Raw genomic sequence first — 22,624 nt, 5'->3', positions numbered from 1 at the left:
TACATATACACACATATATGTATCATGATATCTCTCTCTGTCTATAAGTTACTATTACTTATATAAGTGAAAATTTTGACTTTCTTATAAGGTGAGACTAAAATGTTCATGCTATTTTTTTCTGGCAATAGACAGGGAAATCTCTTAATACTTATTTCCTAACGCTATTTCAGTCCAAAGTATTATCTTATTTTGATGTTTTGTATTTATAGTACTTTAATTTTAACTGCTAAGTTAACACATTTAGTGTTTATTTTATTCTTATTTGGAAAAACTCCAACATTAATGAGTATTTAAGTTTTTTTGATACTTGGGTTAAGATAATAAAGGTTCATTGTTCCACTTTCCTCTATTTACTACAAGAGAAACTAATAATGTAGAAAAACTACCATAGTCCCAAACCACAAATGGTGAACTACCCTTACCAAACACAGTCAAGTCTGGAGAAAATGAGGAAGTTTGGTAAATACCAACTAGCCTCCATCCACAGTCTATCAATACCAATTTCACAAAAACTACGTTAATGGTGTGAAAGTCCATCCCATGGATCTTAGATGAGAAGAAGAAAATTTAGAATCAAGAAGGAGACTTGGGATATAGGAGATGTGACTTTGTAGACAACCAGTTACAATTCAGAAGTTGAGGAGAAGGTACCAAAGGAAAGGAAAAGCCAAGCATACTGTTAATGGCCAAATTGTAGGGTGGCCTCCATGAACTTCACTTACTGGAGAAACTCCCATGATTATGTTATGTTACATGACAAAAGGAATTATGTAAATGTAATTAAGGTTACTACTCAGTTGACCTTAAGATAGAGAGAATAATGACCATGGGTCTAACCTAATTACACGAGAGGTTTCCATCAGGAAATTTTCTCTACCTGCTAACAGAATGGGGAGTCAGAGAGATATAGAGCAAATCATACGAAAGATTCAACAGATCATTGCTGACTTTGAAGGTTGTGGGGGTCATGTGCAAAGGCTAGCAATTGAACTGTGAGCAATCCGTTGCTGGCAGTCAACAAGAACATGGGGACTTTAATTCTACAGACGCAAAGAACTTAATTCTGCCCACCAACCTGAATAAATTTTTGAACTGGATTCTTCAGGAGAGTTTCCAGAGAAGAGCTCAGCCTGGTCAAAACCCTGTTTATGGCCTGTGAGATGCTAAGCTAAAGACTTAGATGAGCCTGTTTCAACTCCTGACCTAGGAACTGTAGCCTAATAAATGGGTGCTAATGAAGTTGCTCAATTTGTGGTAATTTGTTATGCAGTAATGGAAAACTAATACACCTAAAAATCATTTTTATTATGAAGCAGTAATTATGAAGAAAAATGAAGAGAAAATTTCATATGGAATACAGAGAGCTTATAACTTAAAAGAGATTTGCTGTGTACCACCAGGAACACCAGCATACCAAGAAGAAACAACTTCTTTTTTGATAAAATATTCAAGACGTCAGGCCTAGTACAGATTACTGAATGACCCTGGTACTTCCCACTTTCTCTTCTCCAAACATGCAAACTCTAATCTTCAGCAGTTAACTAAATGATTAATAATCAGGTAGGGCCTAAAACAGGATCTATATAGAACAAAATAAAACAAACTATACAGTAACTAAATGTGTAATTATTGACAGAAAAAAAACATATTCAATTAATAAAAGAAAGAAAAAGAATCTCTATCGTCAAAAAATTACCCCAAAAAACCACAGAAATACTTTATACTAGTTGTCCATAGACTAAATGAAATTTCATACAACAGGGTCTCTCTTTTTTAAAAGAGTCAAATTAAAAAAAAATCTTTGAAAAGGAATAAAAGAGCTCAAAGGCAACTGGAGGTGAAGACTATTATATTTAAAGTTAGTAAGGAACAAAAGAGAAAATAAAATTAAGAAATGAATATATTTGGAAACACAAAAATGATAACTGAAGTTGAAACAGGGGGACAATATAGGAATTCAGAAATCAGACAATATGGGGAACCAGGATGGCTCAGTTGGTTAAATGTCTGAGTCTTGGTTTCTGCTCAGGTCATGATCTCTGGTTCAAGAGTTTAAACCCCACCTCGTAATGCCAGTACAGAATCTGCTTGGGATTCTCTCTCTCTCCCTTTCTCTCTGCCCCTTCCCTGCTCATGCTCTTTCTCTCTCTCTCTCTTTCTCAAAATAAATAAATTTAAAAAAAAAAGAAATCAGACAATATGAAATAAAAATGATGACTGAACTGAATCAATTATTATATTGAACTGAATAAATATGGAATTAAGATAAAGAAAGCCAACACAACTCATGGGAAAAATTAGCAAAAGATAAAAGAGAAGAAAACACTCTTCAAATAGAGTAAATTACAGCATGAATCTGCAGATTTGAGGGGCTTGTATTCTAAGAATGTTACTTACAGGGTGACCAGAACCAAGATGTAATCCAGCAAAGTTATGGAAGAAAGGACTACACTGGTATTCAAATAGTAAAATGGAACCTGAGCCAAAGATAAAAATATTCTACAAGCCTCAGACTTCACTATAGTAACATTCCAATACTAAAGCAACCCAACATTTTTGCTAAGTTCTGAGAAAAAATATGACTCGATAATTTTATACCTATCCTCTTTAGAGGCAATGAACAGACATTGTCCAACACACAAGACCCTTGAAGAAGAATCAAGTCAGTGACTAAAATCATCCAACCATGAGAAGTAACTAGCACTTGCTTTTCACTTTAATAATTAGCATTAGCTTATTTTAAACGTTTCTCATTATGGGAACTGTTGGAATGTACAAGACAAAACAGAATGCATTATTTTTTTACCTCCTATTTAATCAAAACATATGGAGCAATGAAAACGCGATGCTCAATAAAAATTAAATTGGACTCTGCATAAGGTAGCTAATTAGCGCCAGGTGCAGGAAACATTAAGTGCTTGTAGGAGGGAGATGATTACCTCGGGTCATGGGGTAACAGCTTGTCCAAGGAAGAAAGTCTGCAGGGAATAAAAGTATAGGTTTCCTTTCAAGACACACTCAGGATGCCTTTTGCAGAAAAGTGGATCTTGACATGAAAGGGTTCATATATAATACCTACATGTTTTCTGATTTAAAAAAAAAGAAAGCCTGCAATATTTCCAATACTAAGTTAAATTATATACAGCACATAACATTTTCCAGATTTCAAGGTGGGTAGAGGGTGGTGGTATCAAAAATATCAATTGCCTTATTCTGTAAGTAATGTCTACTTTATAATTTTTCCTGAATGAATTTTTCAATTACTCACTTTTTATTGGATGTCTTGGTGGTCTCAGTAATGTGCTTTAGAGCATGTTAAAACAAAACTGCACTTCAGTTCAAAAGAGATTTTTCTAAAAAGAGGATAGAATTATTTTTGTGTTTAAGCAGTGAAAACATTGAAAAAGCAATGTGCCTATAGATTTTTGTTTAGAACAGTGGCTGCTTCTTTTAATTAATGATAACAACATGGAAATTTTGCCTAAAACATATATATTTCTAGATACCTACAAACTCTGCTGTGGCCAGTCATGTTCTTCCATCAAAAGAACACATCGTTTTGAGTCACTAAATAAGGAAATATGTAGACGATTCCATAAAGTTGTGTATTGTCAGTTTGTTTTTGATGTTTTAAGCAAGTTTCACCTGATGCACACAGCTTTTCGTCTCCATACTGGAGGCAGTCAGCATCTAGCATATGGTGTACATGATAGAAAACGGAGCAGGGCTCAACTTCACAAGCAAGGCAGCTGGTAGATTTGACAGTTCTTTTCCAAATTACTCATCATGTTTTGAGTTGCTGCTAGGAAAAAATGTGTTGCCCATCTCCAAAATAGATGTTCTTTTTTATTTTTAAGCTTGAGAAAGGCTTCCAATAGAAAATAAGACAGATGGGTATAGGAAGCAAGTTATTTATCCCTATTTAGACTATTTTCTTCTGTCAGTTCCCTTATCAGAACTTATCAGAAGAGTTTTCCAAATAAATGGATATTTCCACATTTTTTGCTAAGTGTGTCCTATGAGGTACTTTTGCATCGCATGTAAAGAATGACTCTGGAATAGTAAAATGTCAAAGCCGCGGGAAGGGCTGGCAGACATTTGATAATCAAAGTGGCCTTTGTCTAGATTCTGTGCTAACCAGCAAATATGAAAGTGGGATTAAAGGACTCTTTTCAGACGTTGATAACATTGCAGGCGAGGAAGTGAAAGCGGAGAATACTCTTCTTTATTGGCAAGTATGTGATTGTCTGCTTTCAGTAATGTCTCCCACGCCAAGGATCCTCTAAATCAAGAGTTATTCCTACAATCTCAAAAATAGAGACCAGAAGGTGTTTATTCCAACTGCAAATTGCAGAGTTGCCAATTCTTTAATTCCAATGCAGGTCATAAGAGTTATACATATGGACAAAACTCCCAGTTTGGGGGTTTATAATGATTTCTAAATGGGCTTTCCACCCATACTACCAAGTGTTTTTTTTTTCTTTATCCTATATGTAATGTAATGATTGATTCTGAATCTTTGCAGATATTTTTACATTTTAAAAATAAAAATTTACAAATTAAATTTAATTTACAAATTATAATTTACAGTATTTACATACTCTGGAATCTGAATATATTTCTAATTTTCTTTCAAAAGCTTTATATAGGAACTATCCCTTAAATTTTCTCTAAATTTTATATACTTGGTGCATATTTCTTCACCTAATTTATATGGGACTTCAAGGCCAGATTTTTTTCTCCTTTCTGTGGCTTCTACTTTGTTATATACTCTTTATGCTATCTCTATGAGCTTCAAAGTTGAAAAACTTACGTTTCAGTCCACTAACAAATACTAATATTAATGTACTTTGCAGAGAACTTCAAAGTTGAAAAATGTGTGTCGTAGTCAACTAACAAATATTAATATTAATGCAGTTTCTATTATTTGAATATTTAATTTATGATTTACCTGATTTGTACCTTCTTACATTACAATAAAAGTTGCCATATCTATCACTCCTGAATTCAAATTCATCTAAAAAGTTTATGCAAAGATTCATATACACCAACAATGAGCAACTGAAAGAAATCAAGGAATCCATCCCATTTACAATTGCACCAAAACCCATAAAATACCTAGGAATAAATCTAACCAAAGAGGTGAAAAATCTATACACTGAAAACTATAGAAAGCTTATGAAAGAAATTGAAGAAGACACAAAAAAATGGAAAAAAAGATTCCGTGCTCCTGGATAGGAGGAACAAATATTGTTAAAATGTCAATAATACCTAAAGAAATCTACATATTTAATGCAATGTCTATCAAAATAACACCAGCATTCTTCACAGAGCTAGAACAAATAATCCTAAAATTTGTATGGAACCAGAAAAGACCCCTAATAGCCAAAGCAATCTTGAAAAAGAAAACCAAAGCAGGAGGCATCAAAATCCCGGACCTCAAGCTATACTACAAAGTTGTAATCATCAAGACAGTATCGTACTGGCACAAGAACAGACATTCAGATCAATGGAACAGAATAGAGAACCCAGAAATGGACCCACAAATGTATGGCCAACTGATCTTTAAAAAGCAGAAAAGAATATCCAATGGCATAAAGACAGTCTCTTCAGCAAGTGGTGCTGGGAAAACTGGACAGCGACATGCAGAGGAATGAACCTAGACCACTTTCTTACACGACACACAAAAATAAACTCAAAATGGATGAAAGACCTAAATGTAAGACAGGAAGCCATTAAAATCCTTGAGGAGAAAGAAGGCAAAAACCTCTTTGATCTTGGCCACAGCAACTTCGTACTCAACACGTCTCTGGAGGCAAAGGAACAAAAGCAAAAATGAACTACTGGGACCGCATTAAAATAAAAAGCTTCTGCACAGTGAAGGAAACAATCAGCAAAACTAAAAGGCAACTGACAGAATGGGAGAAGATATTTGCAATGGACATATCAGATAAAGTGTTAGTATCCAAAATCTATAAAGATTACCAAAATCTATAAATATTATCAAACTCAACACCCAAAAAACAAATAATCCAGTGAAGAAATGGGCAAAAGACATGAATAGACACTTCTCCAAAGCAGACATCCAGATGGCCAACTGACACATGAAAAAATGCCCAACATCACTCATCATCAGGCAAATACAAATCAAAACCACAATGAGATACTACCTTACACCTGTCAGAATGGCTAACATTAACAACTCAGGCAACAACAGATGTTGGTGAGGATACAGAGAAAGAGGATCTCTTTTGCATTGTTGGTGGGAATGCAAGCTGGGTGCAGCCACTCTGGAAAACAGTATGGAGGTTCCTCAAAAAACTAAAAATAGAAATACCCTACAACCCAGCAATTGCACTACTAGGTATTTATCTAAGGGATACAGGTGTGCTGTTTTGAAGGGATACCTGCACTTCAATGTTTATAGTTAGCACTACCAACAATAGCCAAAGTATGGAAAGAGCCCAAATGTCCATCGATGGATGAATGGATAAAGAAAATGGATGAATGGATAAAGAAAATGTGGTATATATATATATATATATATATATATATATATATATATATATATATATATATATCATTTGCAACTACATGGATGGAACTGGAGGGTATTATGCTAAGTGAAATTAGTCAGTCAGAGAAAGACAAATATCATATGACTTCACTCATATGAGGACTTTAAGAGACAAAGCAGATGAACATAAGGGAAGGGAAAAGTAATATGAAAACAGGGAGGGGGATAAAACATAAGAGAGTATTAAATATGGAGAACAAACAGAGGGTTACTGAGGGGGTGTGGGAGGGGTGATGGGCTAAATGGGTAAGGGGCATTAAGGAATATACTCCTGAAATCATTGTTGCACTATATGCTAATTTGGATGTAAATTAAAAAATAATAAAATTAATTTTAAAAAGCTTATGCAAAGAAAAAGCAAGCTAATTTCCTCATTATCAGTCTCGTCTCTGGTGATCCACTAAAAGCATATCCAACGTTCAGTTTCCAAAATTAATAGCAGTTGTCAAGTTTAAAGTATAGTTCTTCATATTTCTGAACATTGTCATAAGTCATTGGAGATAGATTTATGAAATGACAGACTTTCCCAGAACAAAACACAATGTGTCAAAAAGCTATTCTTTAGTTCCAGTCCAATGGGAATTAAAAAAATCATTTTAAACAAGAATAAAACAGAAATAACTTCAAAATGCCTTGCAGGTGACAAGTACATCCCAATACTCTCTGTGCATCACATTTTCTATTAATGAACATCTTTTCTATTTATGAGTTTTAAATGTATTGGAAATTATTAACATATTGTTTTATGTTCTGGGAACTTGTGAAGTAATATAAATCAAGTGGTCATAGTTTATCGGCATAAGGTTTCTACATATAAAGATCTACAATTTAAATGTTATTTTTCCTGTTAACCAGAAAAGTTATCTTATTGTTTCCCATTCACTTCTTAATGTTTTATATCATACCATAGATATGTAAAGTTATCATTAATAAGAATTCATACAACACTAAAAAATGAGGCTTAAAACTGTAACATATTCTTCAATTTCCTACATCTCCAAGTGTAAAAAAGCATGATCAATTTAATAATTATATTGAAAGAAAACAAGATTGTATTTTATGACTGCAAGACATAGCTATGTTTCAAAAACACGAAAGTATAAAATAATATATGTCTCAGAAACTAGGAATGTTGACCAATATTGGCATATAAAGTGTTTCCACATATATAATCCGACCTGAACTCATTTCATTCCTACAACAGCTTTGAAAAGTCAATATTACTCTCTCCATTTTCTAGGTGAAGTCACTGAGGATCAGGGATATCAAACAACTAACAAAAGAAGCACTGCTCAGAAATAGCAGACCAGAAACTCAGATTGGGAAACCAATGTTCTATTTTCTGTATTGTTATGTATGGAGGAATATACTACATAACAATAAGGTTTGTGAATGTTTCAACTAATGGAAAAAAAAAACGTTATGAGTTTGGACCAATACATATCAAATGTCAATGTCAAGTCAGTGTATTAAGAAAGATTTTGAAGTTAGATGGACCGTTTACAGAGCTGTGTCAAATTGATAATTTATTAAAGTATCTCTTGATATATAAAAAAGAAACATACTAAATTCATTTACCCATCCATCCATCCATCCATTTATGCATCAATCTGTTCATTTCCTTATAACACAATTACCAAGATTTCTTTTATTTAAACACATGTATTGGTTGGTTAAGCTAAACTTTAAAAGAGATGCAGAAACATTACTAGATCAATGAATGTGAAAAGATTTTTTTTCCAAATGTTTACAAATAATTACCACTTAAATTACTGCAAATGCAGTTAACTTCACTTTTGCAAAGCTGAAAGAAGGATGAGATATATTAAAACCACCACCTTTCCATGCCAAAGAACACAATTCATCCTTCCCTTTCCCTCTTAGTGAAGCATCTCCTTAGAATAACTTGAAGCATTCTACCACATTTTGCTTAAATAGGCATACAGATAATAAGTATACAGCAGTTAAAAATGCCCATAATAAACAAGGACTCGAAGCTGTTTATAAAAAAAAAGTGCATCCAGTAGGCCAACTTCTTAATTGAGTTCATAATCATTTATCTTAATGAATATCAAGCATAACTAATACATGATTATTTTACATATACAGGAAAAAAGAATTATTGTATTTTTCTCTTTAAGAAAAGTTAGCAGTTTATAGTACTAAACATTCATATATTATTTTTCATGAAAATCATTACCTATTCATTGTTAATACCAAAAGTCACTATAAAATTGTTTATCAAACTGATGAAAAGATCAGGAGCAATTTTTTACAGAAGATAGTCCCTCAAGTAATATTTAAACATGGGTGATAAATATATTTCATTCTCTTAAATCCTAGTATGCATGAGTTATGAAGCATTGTACAAAGCCATGCTAAATGGATAGAAGGATGGCTACTTACCAACAGGGCGAGCTGTAGACATTACAATGGTGTGGTGAGAACATAAAGAAGAAATTAAAAAAAAAAAAGAAAGAAAAGAAAATTATCAGAATGCATGATGTGTAATGTTACATTTAAGTATGGACAGTAGAGTGATTTCTAGTCTTATAATTCAAGTATGAACAGGATGTCTGAGTTTGACTAAAACTGAAAGTTATACATATAATTTTAAGAAAATAATTATTTTGCATTCCAGAATTAGCTCTATGTGATGTGAGAGATAATTTCATGTAAAGTTTGATTGTCATCACTTACTATAGTTATTATTTCAAAGAACTTTTTAAACAGCCTGTATTACCCCCAAAGTTAAGAACCTGATGAATATAACCATTCAAGTCACAGACTAGCAAATGTCATGTCAATAAAAGAAGGCCTCACTGTCTGATTTAAATAGGAATTGGATTTTAAGCATGGTTAGTCAGAACCATTACAAGGACTACAGAAAAGCCCCTGACGCTGCTTTTCAGCCAGTAATAAGTTAAGATCACATCACTTTTCATCCGTGGACAGGGTGGATGAAAATATAACAAATAGGTTGGAACATCCTTAGAGATTTCAACTGAGTAGCTCCCTAACTACTGTTAAACGTTTTTCTTCTTCTTCTTCTTTTTTTTTTTTGGCAGAGGGCAGGAAACAATGACTGACAAGTTGATTCTTGTTCACTCTGAGAATGGCTTTCAAACTGCTGCTTCAACAAATTATTATTATTTTTTTATTATACCATAACTTTCAATCACTAACATCATTAGTAATAGGCTGGCCCTGTTATTAATGCACAGCAATTGTAAGAGACACACATGGGCTTAATAATACTTTCTTTACAAAGAATAATGCCAAATCAATTTAGATAGTAAACCACTTTATATAAAAGCAATGGAAAAATATAAAAACATACGGTGCCATTATTCCAATGAAGAAGAAATATATTTAGTAGCATTTGAACTTTTATGAACTCTTACATTCAAAATATAAACTTTAGTGACAAACAAGTGGCTCACCCACATCCTAGTGGATAGCTCTAGTGCATATATAATGTGACTCTAGAATTTAGCATAGTTTTGTCTTGATGAGGTCTCATTGGACATGATGAGATGGATATAGTCATTGAAACCATATTTATAGGCATTCATTCACTCAACCAATACGCCATGATTCTAGCTTTGTGCATTTTCTGAAACAATATGGTGCTGCCTATTTAGGAGATGCATGCCTTATATTATTATTTATTATTAAGAGGGGGATTAAGATAATTCAAAGAAGAGCAAAGCAATTACAGCAGCAGGATGAAAATTCTAGCTCAGTGAAGCTCTAATGTGTCCTACAGTCTATGATGTGTTCCCATAGCAAGAGGAAGAAAAGAAGAAAGTTGCCCAATGCACAATTTCTTTCCAATCTTGGGGGAGGTGCACAAAAAAAATAACAACCAAGAACAAGATATCAGACGAAATCAAAGTTGTGCCTCATTCGAAATATATATCTCTTAATTTATCAACATCCAGTAGGAAAAGAACTTTGTCTTTTTGTTTTTAATTTGCATTTTCAGGTGTCACCTGAGGCTAAATCTCAAACACAATGTTTCATTTAGAAACGAAAAGGCATTTTGAGTCTATGGTAATAAAGAGAGAAAAAGAAGAAACCATGGTGAAAAATCAGGTTTAAAAAAATAAAATATATTTCTCTTTCACCTAGTCTAGGGTAATTCAAAAAGGAAAAAGTTTTATTGCCCTAGAAGCAAGATAGTTTTTCCAATGAAGTCTTGATTTATGCAAAGCCAATTTCAGCAATTGAAATGGGGAAAAATGTTTACAAATATGCAGTTTGTGTTAACACATTCTGGAGCCATTTAAAAAAGCTCTCTTAGATCACGAATTATTTGATTAGAATATAAATGCTAGGAGGCTGGTTGTTGTTTAGCATTACTTCTTTCTAATTTTATGTTCCTCAAGTCAGCAAAGGGAGCCACTTGCTGTTAAATTTAATTTTATAGTCTATTTTCACCTTATTTTGAAGTGGAAAACAACTGAGTAAATCTGTGTTCCAGATTTTGACTACAAAAGTCCTTTTCCTTTTCCCCAATTGAATATCATGATAAAATTTTAGCAGAAACATCCCAATTAAACTTCTTGTTTTTGTTACATAGCAACATTTTATCTTGAAAAAAACCCCAGCAGGTGGATGTTTTCAAAATCAGCAAATTAAACTAAACTGTGTCCCTGCATTAAATGGATGAAAATGGATGTGGCCTCTTGGGTCGGTTGACCCTGTTCTAATAAAACAATCCAGGGAAGGGCTAACAATTTCATGTACGTGCATAGAAAAATGAGCACAGAAAAAAATTAAGTCATAGATAATATGCGTTTTCTCCTGTTAACCTCTTAGCATGAGAAGTTCCAACTGCTTTTCCTAATGGTAAAAAATATTTTTAAACAATATTTTACTCCACATTCTATTGTCTTATGGAGATTTTTTTTTTCTTTAACCCTGTTGCTGAGGTTCATTCAGTCTTAGATGAGTAATAAATACATACCACACAGATTAAACTCTCTAATCCATCTACAGGACACAGATTAGGGGAGAGACCATTTAAGGTTTGCTGATTTAAAAAAAATCCTATTAAAAACAAAAAAACTCTATTAGTTTTTTAAGTTAGCTCTAAACATCCATGCGAGAGGAGCATGCTTTGTTAAATGAAATGTTAAACCTGAAACTTTCAACAAATTACGAAAACAATTAGCTGGGAAATATTTTAAAGCAAACAGACCACTTCATGTCTCATTCAGCCAAGCATTCAAGTATAAAAAGAACTGCTGCTTCTACAAACAAACAACTCCTCACATTTTCTCACCATTTATGTTTAGTCAGCAAATATTTTTTTTTTTTTTTTTATGGAACATTTCTTGGTGGGTTGTTTATTTTTTTCCCCCACTCACTTTAGAAACAACAAATAAATAAGCTTTGGGGGAAATTTGGTCAAGTGATTGTTTTCCCAAAGGACTAGCACACAAATCTATATTAATATAGAATCACCTACAGGGAAGGTAGATTAGATATAGTAAAGTGGCTTACAAAGACTATCAGATTTTGATAATATATAATCAGTGTATATATTTGATTGTTATATGATCATAGCTTTTTATGATCTGTTAACTAATGAGGAATGGAAATGTTTTTAAACAACTAGCTTGCCAATTTTGTCTAAATCTGTTCTGTATCTAAGTTCACGCTAGAATGTCTGGATGGGAGGAAAAAATGGATTCAGTGGAATAAAAATGGAGTAACTGGAAAGTATGGAAATCATCAATATTTTCCAAGTCATTCAAAGTGCATGTCTCCTAATAGTTACCTGAAGGAAGTTAAGTTTTGGGTTCTGTTTGTTTGCTTGTTTGTCTTTTAGTGGTTTGATGCTGAAATCATAGGTCAGCAAAAATCATTTTTGGTCCAGATGGAGGACCAACATGAGAATCCCTGACACATTTCTCACCAAGCCAAATTCCTCCAAACCTTTTCACCCGTCTGTGAAAACTTCTGGGAGTACAGCTGCACAAGGTAGGAGGTGTGACTAAACAGGATGAGATATAACTGAGTCTCTCAGTTATAGGGTGCGAGCATGCAGCTGACCTGATAAAGGATGAGAGGAGAAGCCATCAGTTGGGGTGGTGGGAGAAAGGTGGAAAGAGATCAGAGGACGTGCTTGCTTATCGCTGTTTGAAATCCCGTGAGTGTAAATGATGCGGTGGGTGATGTCTCTTTGGCAAGAGTAAGTGTAGATGTCCACATGGTACCACTTGGTAGCTGGGGCTATATAATGTACTCATGTGAATCAACAGGCACCACCAGGAAGACAGCTGATTCATTCTACCTCACTGTAGGGTTAAGTAGTGCTTTCTTTCACTACTAAGCAATTCCAGGGAGTCTATAAATGAATATTATTCCCATGAATGAAAAAGTGCATGACACTTTTCCCAGAAAGTGTAAGTTGTTACAGGAGCCACACTAGTTCAGTTATTCAAGGCCAATGAACTTCACAAATCACTCTCTCAATCAGATTTTCTCAATGCGGTTGCTCATTTGTATCCATTTTCCACCCTGCAAGCAGTGTCAGTTTTATTGTTTTTAATTGCTTCTTGGATGCTGAAATGAAACGAATTTCAAAGTAGTACTCTACTAGTATATAAACCCGACAAACTAGTAAACAGAAAACAGAGTACCTTTGAAACTGTAACACTTAAAAGCAGTAAATACTTCAAAGCGGTGGGACCACGAAGACTAGTATAAATCTTTTCTACTCTTAAGATTTACTTTTAAACCATATTAACTATTATTCATTAAATTAAAAAATCGCTTCAAATAATCATCCCTTTGAACCAAATTTGAAAGTAATTTTATTTCAATTAATAATAGAAAGGACACAAAATCTAAACATTTTAGTAAAAAACAATAGAAGAGTATCAGCTATTATTTTGACTGTGAGTTCACTTACCAATTTAACCAAATATTAGTCTGCTGATTCAACTGTATTTCCCATCTTACGTTTCTTACCTCGGACTGTGAGAGAAGCAGAGGCTTCCACTTTTCCAACCCGATTCTCAGCAATACACATATAGGTGCCTTCATCTGTACTCATGGCCTTTTTAATTCTCAGAGTATAATCATCTTTGATGTCATACCTGTGTAGAATATGAATTGGTCTTATTAAATAGCATTTCAGCTATATTAAGATAACACTGTTTTCACCTTCATTTCTTCTCTTTTGTGACTGTATTTCAACTAAAACAAAACACATGTACACATACACGTGTAATATGCCGCCACAAAGTGTAATTGCTTAGATTTAAGGTTTTACTAATAAGATCATTAAGTTCATATGTGACTTCTTGCGGTTTGATTATCAATGATCGATACTTTATACACATATACATCTCTTACTGCATCAAAACTAGAAAAGGCATTAAAAGCACTTTAAACGTTTCCGTGGTAGTTTTTAGATAATAAGGAAATAGTGTATATTTCAGTTTCTCGGTGAGTTGTATTCTATCATTTTGTAAATTATGCTGCATTTAAATATCGGATTTAATTTGGGGGCATCTTGAATATCAAGCTAAAATATATTAAAAGGCATTTTTTCTCTTATTTGTTGGCCAATTGACACAAACACCTGGTTGAAAGAATTAAGAAGGAGCCGGGGTTTTTTTTAATTAGTAATATTAACTCTTAAAATATCAACATGCCCTGGAGTGGTTTTTGGAAATGCACATCCTCAGCTCTTTCACACATATTTATTTGCTTACTTCTATTTTTTTTTAAGTTTATTTATTTATTTATTTTTAAAAAAAATTTTTTAACATTTATTTATTTTTGAGACAGAGCGAGACAGAGCATGAGCAGGGGAGGGGCAGAGAGAGAGGGAGACACAGAATCTGAAACAGACTCCAGGCTCTGAGCGGTCAGCACAGAGCCCGACGCGGGGCTCAAACTCAGGGACCGTGAGATCATGACCTGAGCCGAAGTCGGACGCTTAACCGACCGAGCCACTCAGGCGCCCTTATTTATTTATTTTGAGAGAGACAGAGACCGTGCAAGTAGGGGAGGGGCAGAGAGAGAAGGTGAGAGAGAGAATCCCAAGCAGGCTCCACACTGCCAGGGCAGAGCCTGATGCGGGGCTCAAACCCACATCTTCGGGTTTGAGATCATGACCTGAGCAGAAACCAACAGTCGGATGCTTAACCGAATGAGCCACCCAGGTGCCCCTCATTTCTATATTTTTAACAAGTAGACTAACACAGTAGCTCAGAAAAGAATTATAAAATTTTAACATGAATCTGTTGAAATGCTTTCATAAGAATATGCTTATTAGATTCTAAGAGATTATGATTACACAAGCAGAAGAACAAAGCTATTATTATCCTTTTCATATCTGATCTTTCCTCTTGATTTTCACTGATGGCCTTTGTTATTTCACTCACACAATTTTGCAATAGCTTTTGACTGATCACATTGACTTTCTTCCTCACATATATCACGCAGACAAAGCTGTATTTTAAAAATATTACCTTAATTGGTTCTGTCTGCTCACAACTAGCTGTGATTTCCTATTGCTTTCAGGACAAAACAAACTTTTTAGGCTTGCATTGAAGATGAGTATAATCAGATTTCTTCTACTTCTGGCTTTAGCTAAAAGAATAATAGCTTATGTTTATTGCAGTGTAAGACCTAATAATAGTTCTGTTTTATAGAGCTTTGCGTGACAAAAAGCAATGTCTATGAACCAGTCTTGCCAACTAAACGTAGCTATCCATGATCCTCTATCCTCCAATAATGATGGTTACTTTATTGTCAGCATGTTTTCATTTAAACTTCTGCTGAGTTACAATGTCATAAGTTGTTAGGAAAGCCTTATCAAACTCTTGTTTGAAGCTTTCCATCTCTATACTAGAAAACTGTAATTACTCTCTCCTTGAAACCTACTGCTATACAATCATTCTGCACTTGCTTACTTTTTGTATTTGTTTATTTTGATGCAGGCAGAGATCCTGTCTGCTTCACCCATTGCTATATCCTCAGCCCCTAACACAGAGCTTTTAACATCCAGTAGCATAACCAAGTAGTTTAGAGGACAGTCTCAGGAGCCAATGGCCAGAGTTCTAATCTAGGAGTCTACTTCCTCCTATGCTGGTAAAAGTGGACAAGATACTTAAATTCCCTGGGCCTCATTTTCTTCATTAGCAAAATGGTGCTGACAATAACAACTACCTCATGGAGTATAAGTGAACTTTGAAGGAGACGTTACACATAAAATGCATAAAACTAGGATACAGAAAGCACAATACACATTATCTATTTTTATTACACATAATAGGAGTTCAGGAAATACTGGCTGATTACATGATGAATATCTCATTTTTTCCTGATATAATCTAAATGATTGCAAGGCTGCAAATTTGCCACATTTGTCCAGTAGGGTTTTCTTATGAGCTACATTTACAGTTTAGGAGGACAAGTCCTGGGCTAAAATGCATACAAGAGTAACAGTGCATGTAAACTTTCTTTGCTTAACTTTGCCAATTAAAAACACGAAAAAAATTTTTTTTATGATGGCTTCAGAAAAGGTGCTGATGATGTATTTAATGTCTAATAAAAATAATCCTTCCTACAGTTAGCCTGCGTGACATGCTAAGCTCTCGGATACAAGGATTGAATAAAAATATAGTAGAACAGATCAACAAAACCAGGAGCTGGTTCTTTGAAAGAATTAACAACATTGATAACCCCCTACCCAGAATTATCAAAAAGAAAAAGGAAAGTACCCAAATAAATAAAATCAAGAATGAAAGAGAAGAGATCACAACCAACACTGCAGAAATACAAACAATAATAAGAGAATATTAGGAGCAATTATATGCCAATAAAATGGGCAATGTGGAAGAAATGGACAAATTCCTAGAAACATATACACTACCAAAACTGGAACAGGAAGAAATAGAAAATTTGAACAGACCTATAACCAGTAAAGAAATTGAATCAGTAATCAAAAATCTCCCAACAAACAAGAGTCCAAGGCCGGATGGCTTTCCAGGGGAATTCTACCAACATTTAAAGAAGACGTAACACTTATTCTTTTGAAGCTGCTCCAAAAAATAGAAATGGAAGGAAAACTTCCAAACTCATTCTAGGAGGCCAGCATTACCTTGATTCCAAAACCAGACAGAGACCCCACTAAAAAGGAAAACTACAGACCAATTTCCCTGAGGAACATGGATGCAAAAATCTTCAACAAGATACTAGACAACCAGATCCAACAATACATTAAAAGAATCATTTACCACGATCAGGTAGGATTTATTCCTGGGATACAGGACTGGTTAAATATTCACAAATCAATCAACATGATACATCACATTAATAAAATAAAGGATAAGAACCATACGATCCCCTCAATAGATGCAGGAAAATATTTAGCAGATATTTCTAATTCATCTAAAAACACTGAATTCTGGTTAGAGTTTTGTTACTGGCTCTTATTTAACTTAGTAAAGTCGCTTCACAGCACTCTGAATTTTTATCAAAAGCTAAAAGAGAGGAAGATGATCTTGAGTGTCTATAAAGGACTCTCTGGATCAAACACACATGAAAACCATATCCTAAAAAAATTTTTTTAATATTTATTACTTTTGAGAGACAGAGCACGAGTGGTGGAGGGGCAGAGAGAGAGGGAGACACAGAATCCGAAGAAGGCTCCAGGCTCCGAGCTGTCAGCACAGAGCCTGACACGGGGCTTGAACTCACAGACTACGAGATCATGACCTGAGCCAAAGTCAGACACTCAACCAACTGAGCCACCCAGGTGCCCCAGTATTCTAAGTTTTATAAAAGGATACTTATATTATCCATGATTTATGATTTGTCATTGAGGAAAAAAATAATGAATTGTATGTTGCCTCACAGTTCAAGCAAACAAACAAAACACAAAAATACACATCCATTAGTGCATAGCATACTCAGAATAATCCTCTGAACCAGAAATTTTCATTTTACAGATGAGGAAACTGACCCTTAGTCGAGTGAAATGATTTGCTCAACGTCATTTTACTAATAAGAGAAAAATCAGAATTCAAACCTTGAACACTGCCTCTCAACCTGGTGCTTTTTCCACTCCTTATGTACCCCTTTCCTACAGTAAAATACTTTGTTGAATTTTTAACTTAAGACATATATGCCACAATATCTATATCACCTGGATAGAAATATAATTTCACATTCAGCAAACATAGTTATACCTTATGGCAAATTTTACCTCACATTAGATAAATTCATTATATAGGGAACAACATGGGGGATAGAGTGACAGAGCTTTTTATATCTTGCTTTAGTAAGAAAAAGTAATTAGGAGAGCCTGGGTGGCTCAGTTAAGCGTCTATGTTGGCTCAGATCATCTCCCGGTTCATGAGTTCTTGGCCTGCAGTGGGCTCTTTGCTGTCAGTGCAGAGAGCCTGCTTCAGATTTTCTGTCCCTCTCTCTCTGTCCCTTCCCTGCTCTTGGGCGCATCCCCTATCTCTCAAAAATGAATAAATATTTTTTAAAAAAGTGTTTAATTATAACTTACAGATTACATAATACTTGAACCCCAAATCAGAAAACCCAAGTCTGATTTGAAATCAGACTTGCTAAGATTTCTCACTTTTTTAAGGAGTGTTTAAGAAAGCCAAGAATAGGGGCGCCTGGGTGGCTCAGTCGGTTGAGCTTCCGACTTCGGCTCAGGTCACGATCTCGCGGTCTGTGAGTTCGAGCCCCACGTCGGGCTCTGGGCTGATGGCTCAGAGCCTGGAGCCTGCTTCAGATTCTGTGTCTCCCTCTCTCTCTGCCCCTCCCCCGTTCATGCTTTGTCTCTCTCTGTCTCAAAAATAAATAAACGTTAAAAAAAAATTAAAAATAAAAGAAAGAAAGCCAAGAATAGTAGTGGGGATACTGTATCAGTGTTTTAGTATTTTTAATTGTTTTTTGTTTGTTTGTTTGTTTGTTTACCAAGGGTTCCTTCATCAGGGATCCAAGTAATTGTGCATTCTACTCAATCATTGTAATTTGGTCTCCATAAGAAAAATGAAAAATGAAATACACCTTAGAGGAATAAATTGAATTAATCTTAGCTACTAAGAAAAGAGACAACCTTTCAAAGATACCATGCTAGTATCAGAAAATAGTAAGTAAACTTTTTTTTTTCTAACTATAGACAGGGTTTTAGTAACAGGCTGTAAAAGTCTGGATAAGGACAATGGTCTGGCGGTATGGAGATTATGGTTAGAATATTTGCAGGATTCCAACTAGGTACAGAGAGTACATGTATCCAGGTCATAGGTCCATTTGCAGTGAGATAGTTAAGGCTGGAGAAGAAAGAGGTTTTTGCACGATATTTTTTTTAAGATTATTTATTTTTAGAGAGAAAGAATGGATGGGGGAAGGTCAGAGAGAGAGGGAGAGAGAGAGAATCCCAAGTAGGCTCCACACTGTCCCACGGAGCCCAAAGCAGGGCTAAAATGTACAAACCGTAATATCAAGACCTGAGGCGCACTTGACCAAGTGAGCCACTCAGGTGCCCCAGGATAATTTTTAATTATAAAATGCTTCCCTATATAAAGTGCTTCCTGGGTGGCTCAGTTGGTTAGGCTTCCAACTTTGGCTCAGGTTATATCTCACGGTTCACAAGTTTGAACCCCAAATAGGGCTCTGTGCTGACAGCTCAGAGCCTGAAGCCTGCTTCCGATTCTGTGTCTCCCTCTCTCTCTGTCCCTCTTCTGCTTGCTCTCTCTCTCCCTCAAAAATAAATAAACATTAAAAAAAATTAAAGTGCTTATTCATTGGAATTAGTAGATGCTCAAACACTGCCTCATTTCAATTTACCTTTGAAAATCATTGACATTTGAGAAAATTATAATAAAAAGGTAATAATTTTAATTATTTTATTCAAGAAATCCTAACATTTAAGGAGACTTACATTTCTCCTACATGCCAGGTACTACCTCTAAGACTTCTCCAGCTAACACATATGTTTCCTCAGTCCCAAAGTTTGATATGCACACGTTTCTGAGGGACATGCTGTCTTATGCCAATTAGAAATAACCGCTAACTACACTAGTCTTTCTGGGTCCCATCACACAAAACCAGCAAACCAACCATGAAAACAACAACAAAACAGATTTGAACACTCTCTGATATCTTGGGGTGCTCAGAATCTTTAAATTCTCATTTTTCACTGGATCTTTGCCTTAGAGAAGATTGTGAATATTACCAGCATTATGGATTTATTTAGAAGTATTTTGAATATATATAAAATGTCTGAATCTTTCCATCAAGAGAAACTTTAAAAAGCTCCCCTTCTGCAACCATCCATCAACATTTGAATCCTGTGTGCCACAATCTACCAACCAGTCTTCCAACTTATTCCTATGATGAGTGATCTCTTTCATTTTTGAACATCTCTATTAGATGATCTTCTATAAATGATAAAATAAAACACTTCTTCCAGAAGTTTCAAGTAATCCTATTACTTCCTGTGCCAATCAGAAAAGTGCACTCTCTCTCCTGCTTGAAGCCATATGAATTATTTCATTTTTAGGTCAAATATTTGTAACAACAACTGTATAATGTGCAGCAGATATATAATCTAAGGGTTTTAAGAAGAATGAAGAGCATCAATACAAATTCATCGGTTGATATACCTAAATATGATTATTTCATTCAACCTAAATATGGCTTCTCATTCAGTCACTCAGAATAAAACCAATTTCTATAATATTCAATGTTTTAGATAATCAATTCCTTACCTATCTGTCAAGGCTAATGTTCACCCTCTTCTAACCACATGACCCTTCTTTTCCTTGTTTAAAATAACTACCTCGTTGCTGTCACAACTTAATGGAGTGCCCTTCCCCACATCTTCCATTGCCAGTCCTTCTTGACTTTCAAGATTATTCCCTCAAAGATGTCTTTCCTGCTCAAATAATGTGAAGTAGCTTTCTACCCATCAGTAATTTTTTTAAATGTTTATTTATTTATTTTGAGAGAGAGAGCAAGAATGCAAGAAGGGGAGGGGCAGAGACATAGAGATAGAGATAGAGATAGAGGCAGAGAGACAGAGAGAGAGAGAGAGAGACGGAATCCTAGGCGGGCTCCACACCATCAGCCAAGAACCCGGTGCAGGGCTCAATATCACAAAACATGAGATTACAACTTGAGTTGAAATCAAGAGTTGGATGCTTAACCACCCGAGCCACCCAGGTGCCCCCCCTCCACCAGTAACTTTAAAAGATTACTTTTCTTTCTTTTTATTTATTTTTTTTATTTCTTGTGTTACTTTTATTATTTTTTAAAGCACATAACTCTTTCAAGTTTTTAGCTTGTTTGTTGCCTTTCAAGAGCATGCATGTTCCATGAAAACAAGAACTGAATCCCTCTTGCTCCAAACTATTCACCTCCTGTCCTATAAAATATCACCTGTGATCTTGGATGTGCTTAATGAAGGCTTATCGAATGAATGATGAACCACCCAACAAATGCTCAGAACTACTCTGTAGTTCTTTCTTAACAGGGTTACTAGTAAAACACTTGCATGTAAAACAGAAAGATGAACTAATTTGAAATATATCAAGAAATATAGTAATGTTGTTAGGTTTATACATCAGCAGTTAGCTCTGAAATGTAAGCTAAATTGATACCAACATAATGCTATAAATTTAAGAACTCAAGATATATAATATATAAATGCTACTTTAGAAAGAGGCAAACCTAAAATAAAGAAGATAGCAAATCTTGAACAGCAACTAGACATTTGGTTTACATGTTATCATCATAAATTTCCCTCTGTAAATTAAAAACATCAAAAAATAATCTCTCTTCCTACAACAGAATAAATAAAGTGACTCTAGTAGAATATCTAATATAAATGTGAAGACTATGAGAAAACAGAGTTAAAGCTTTGTGTTTTGCTGAATGCTTTCAAATTTATTATCTCATTATTTTGGCAACTAGGGTGACTTCTAATCACATGTCTTGTGAAAATAAAATAATGACAATAAAAATACATTTGCATAGTGTTCTCAAATATACTCTTTAATTTATCCTCATAAAAATTCTGGTAGGTAAGGAGGAAAAATATGATTTCCCCCACAAAACTTAGAGATACACAAAACTTAGAGATATAAAGTTCAACCTGACTGAAAGCAAACTATATAGCTTTTTAATAAATACACTTTTATAGGGGCATCTGGGTGGCTCAGTCAGTTTAGCATCTGAGTTTGGATCAGGTCACGATCTCGCGGTTCATGGGTTCGAGCCCTGCATCCGGCTCTGTGCTGGTAGCTCAGAGCCTGGAGACTGGTTCAGATTCTGTGTCTCCCTCTCTCTCTTCCCCTCCCCACTCATTCTCTGCCTCTCAAAAATGAATAAACATTAAAAAAATAAATATGCTTTTATAAAATATAGTATAGCAGAATCTGGGATATAATGTTTAATTTTATTCCATATTTATCCCAAGAGGAATTGCAGACATGACAATCATAAAGGTGATGTACATGAATTTAAGTTCTTCACAAGTAAAAATGAAACTTAGAATACTATTTCAGTAGAGAAAACCATGAAGAACATGAATTGGTAAACATAGAAATATTCAGTATACCAATATTAAGGGTGAACACTTGAAGCCTAAATTAAATACCTCTAGGTGAAGTGGGTGGGGGTACTAATTAATTATGTAATTAGAATAAAATACACAGAAATGAGTTATTCTAAGAAGCTAACAGATAATAAATTCTGAGACAGACTAAATAATTAAAAAATTGAGTGTAGTTTAACATCCTAAGTTTAAGATTAGAAAAATAGCACTTCGCTATCCAGAATGCTGAAATTCATTGGTAGCAAAGATTTAGACTGTATATGAATTTAGAATCTAGATTTTTCATCAACTATATTACAGAGGTTAGAACGTCATACCAAGAGACAGTATCAAGATTCAATTTTTTAAAATAACATGATGTATAGATCTATAAAGAAAAATTAAAGTAAGCATGGGGAATACTACCAAAATAGCAGCTGCTCCTATAAATTTTTCCT

General features: G+C 34.5%; 1 protein-coding gene across 18 annotated transcripts in view; it reads right to left on the bottom strand.

The window, feature by feature from the left end:
• ROBO2 (roundabout guidance receptor 2) overlaps positions 1 to 22,624 on the bottom strand; it is a 597,843-nt gene that overhangs the window by 122,021 nt on the left and 453,198 nt on the right. For 13 of the 18 annotated variants that reach the window (XM_053903196.1, XM_053903192.1, XM_053903191.1 and 10 more), the window contains 2 exons: positions 13,565 to 13,692; positions 8,987 to 8,998 (listed from right to left, as the gene is read on the bottom strand). In XM_053903196.1, coding sequence (XP_053759171.1) covers positions 8,987 to 8,998; positions 13,565 to 13,692 — 140 coding nt within the window. The remainder of the gene's footprint in view (positions 1 to 8,986; positions 8,999 to 13,564; positions 13,693 to 22,624) is intronic. The other 5 variants (XM_053903193.1, XM_053903199.1, XM_053903205.1 and 2 more) reach the window with 1 other exon arrangement.

This window comes from Panthera pardus, unplaced genomic scaffold (genome assembly GCF_024362965.1).
Source record: "Panthera pardus isolate Hobbes unplaced genomic scaffold, ASM2436296v1 HiC_scaffold_16, whole genome shotgun sequence".
Lineage (NCBI taxonomy): Eukaryota > Metazoa > Chordata > Mammalia > Carnivora > Felidae > Panthera > Panthera pardus.
The sequence above is the reverse complement of the archived record's forward strand: the minus strand, read 5'-3'. Positions and strand labels throughout refer to the sequence as shown.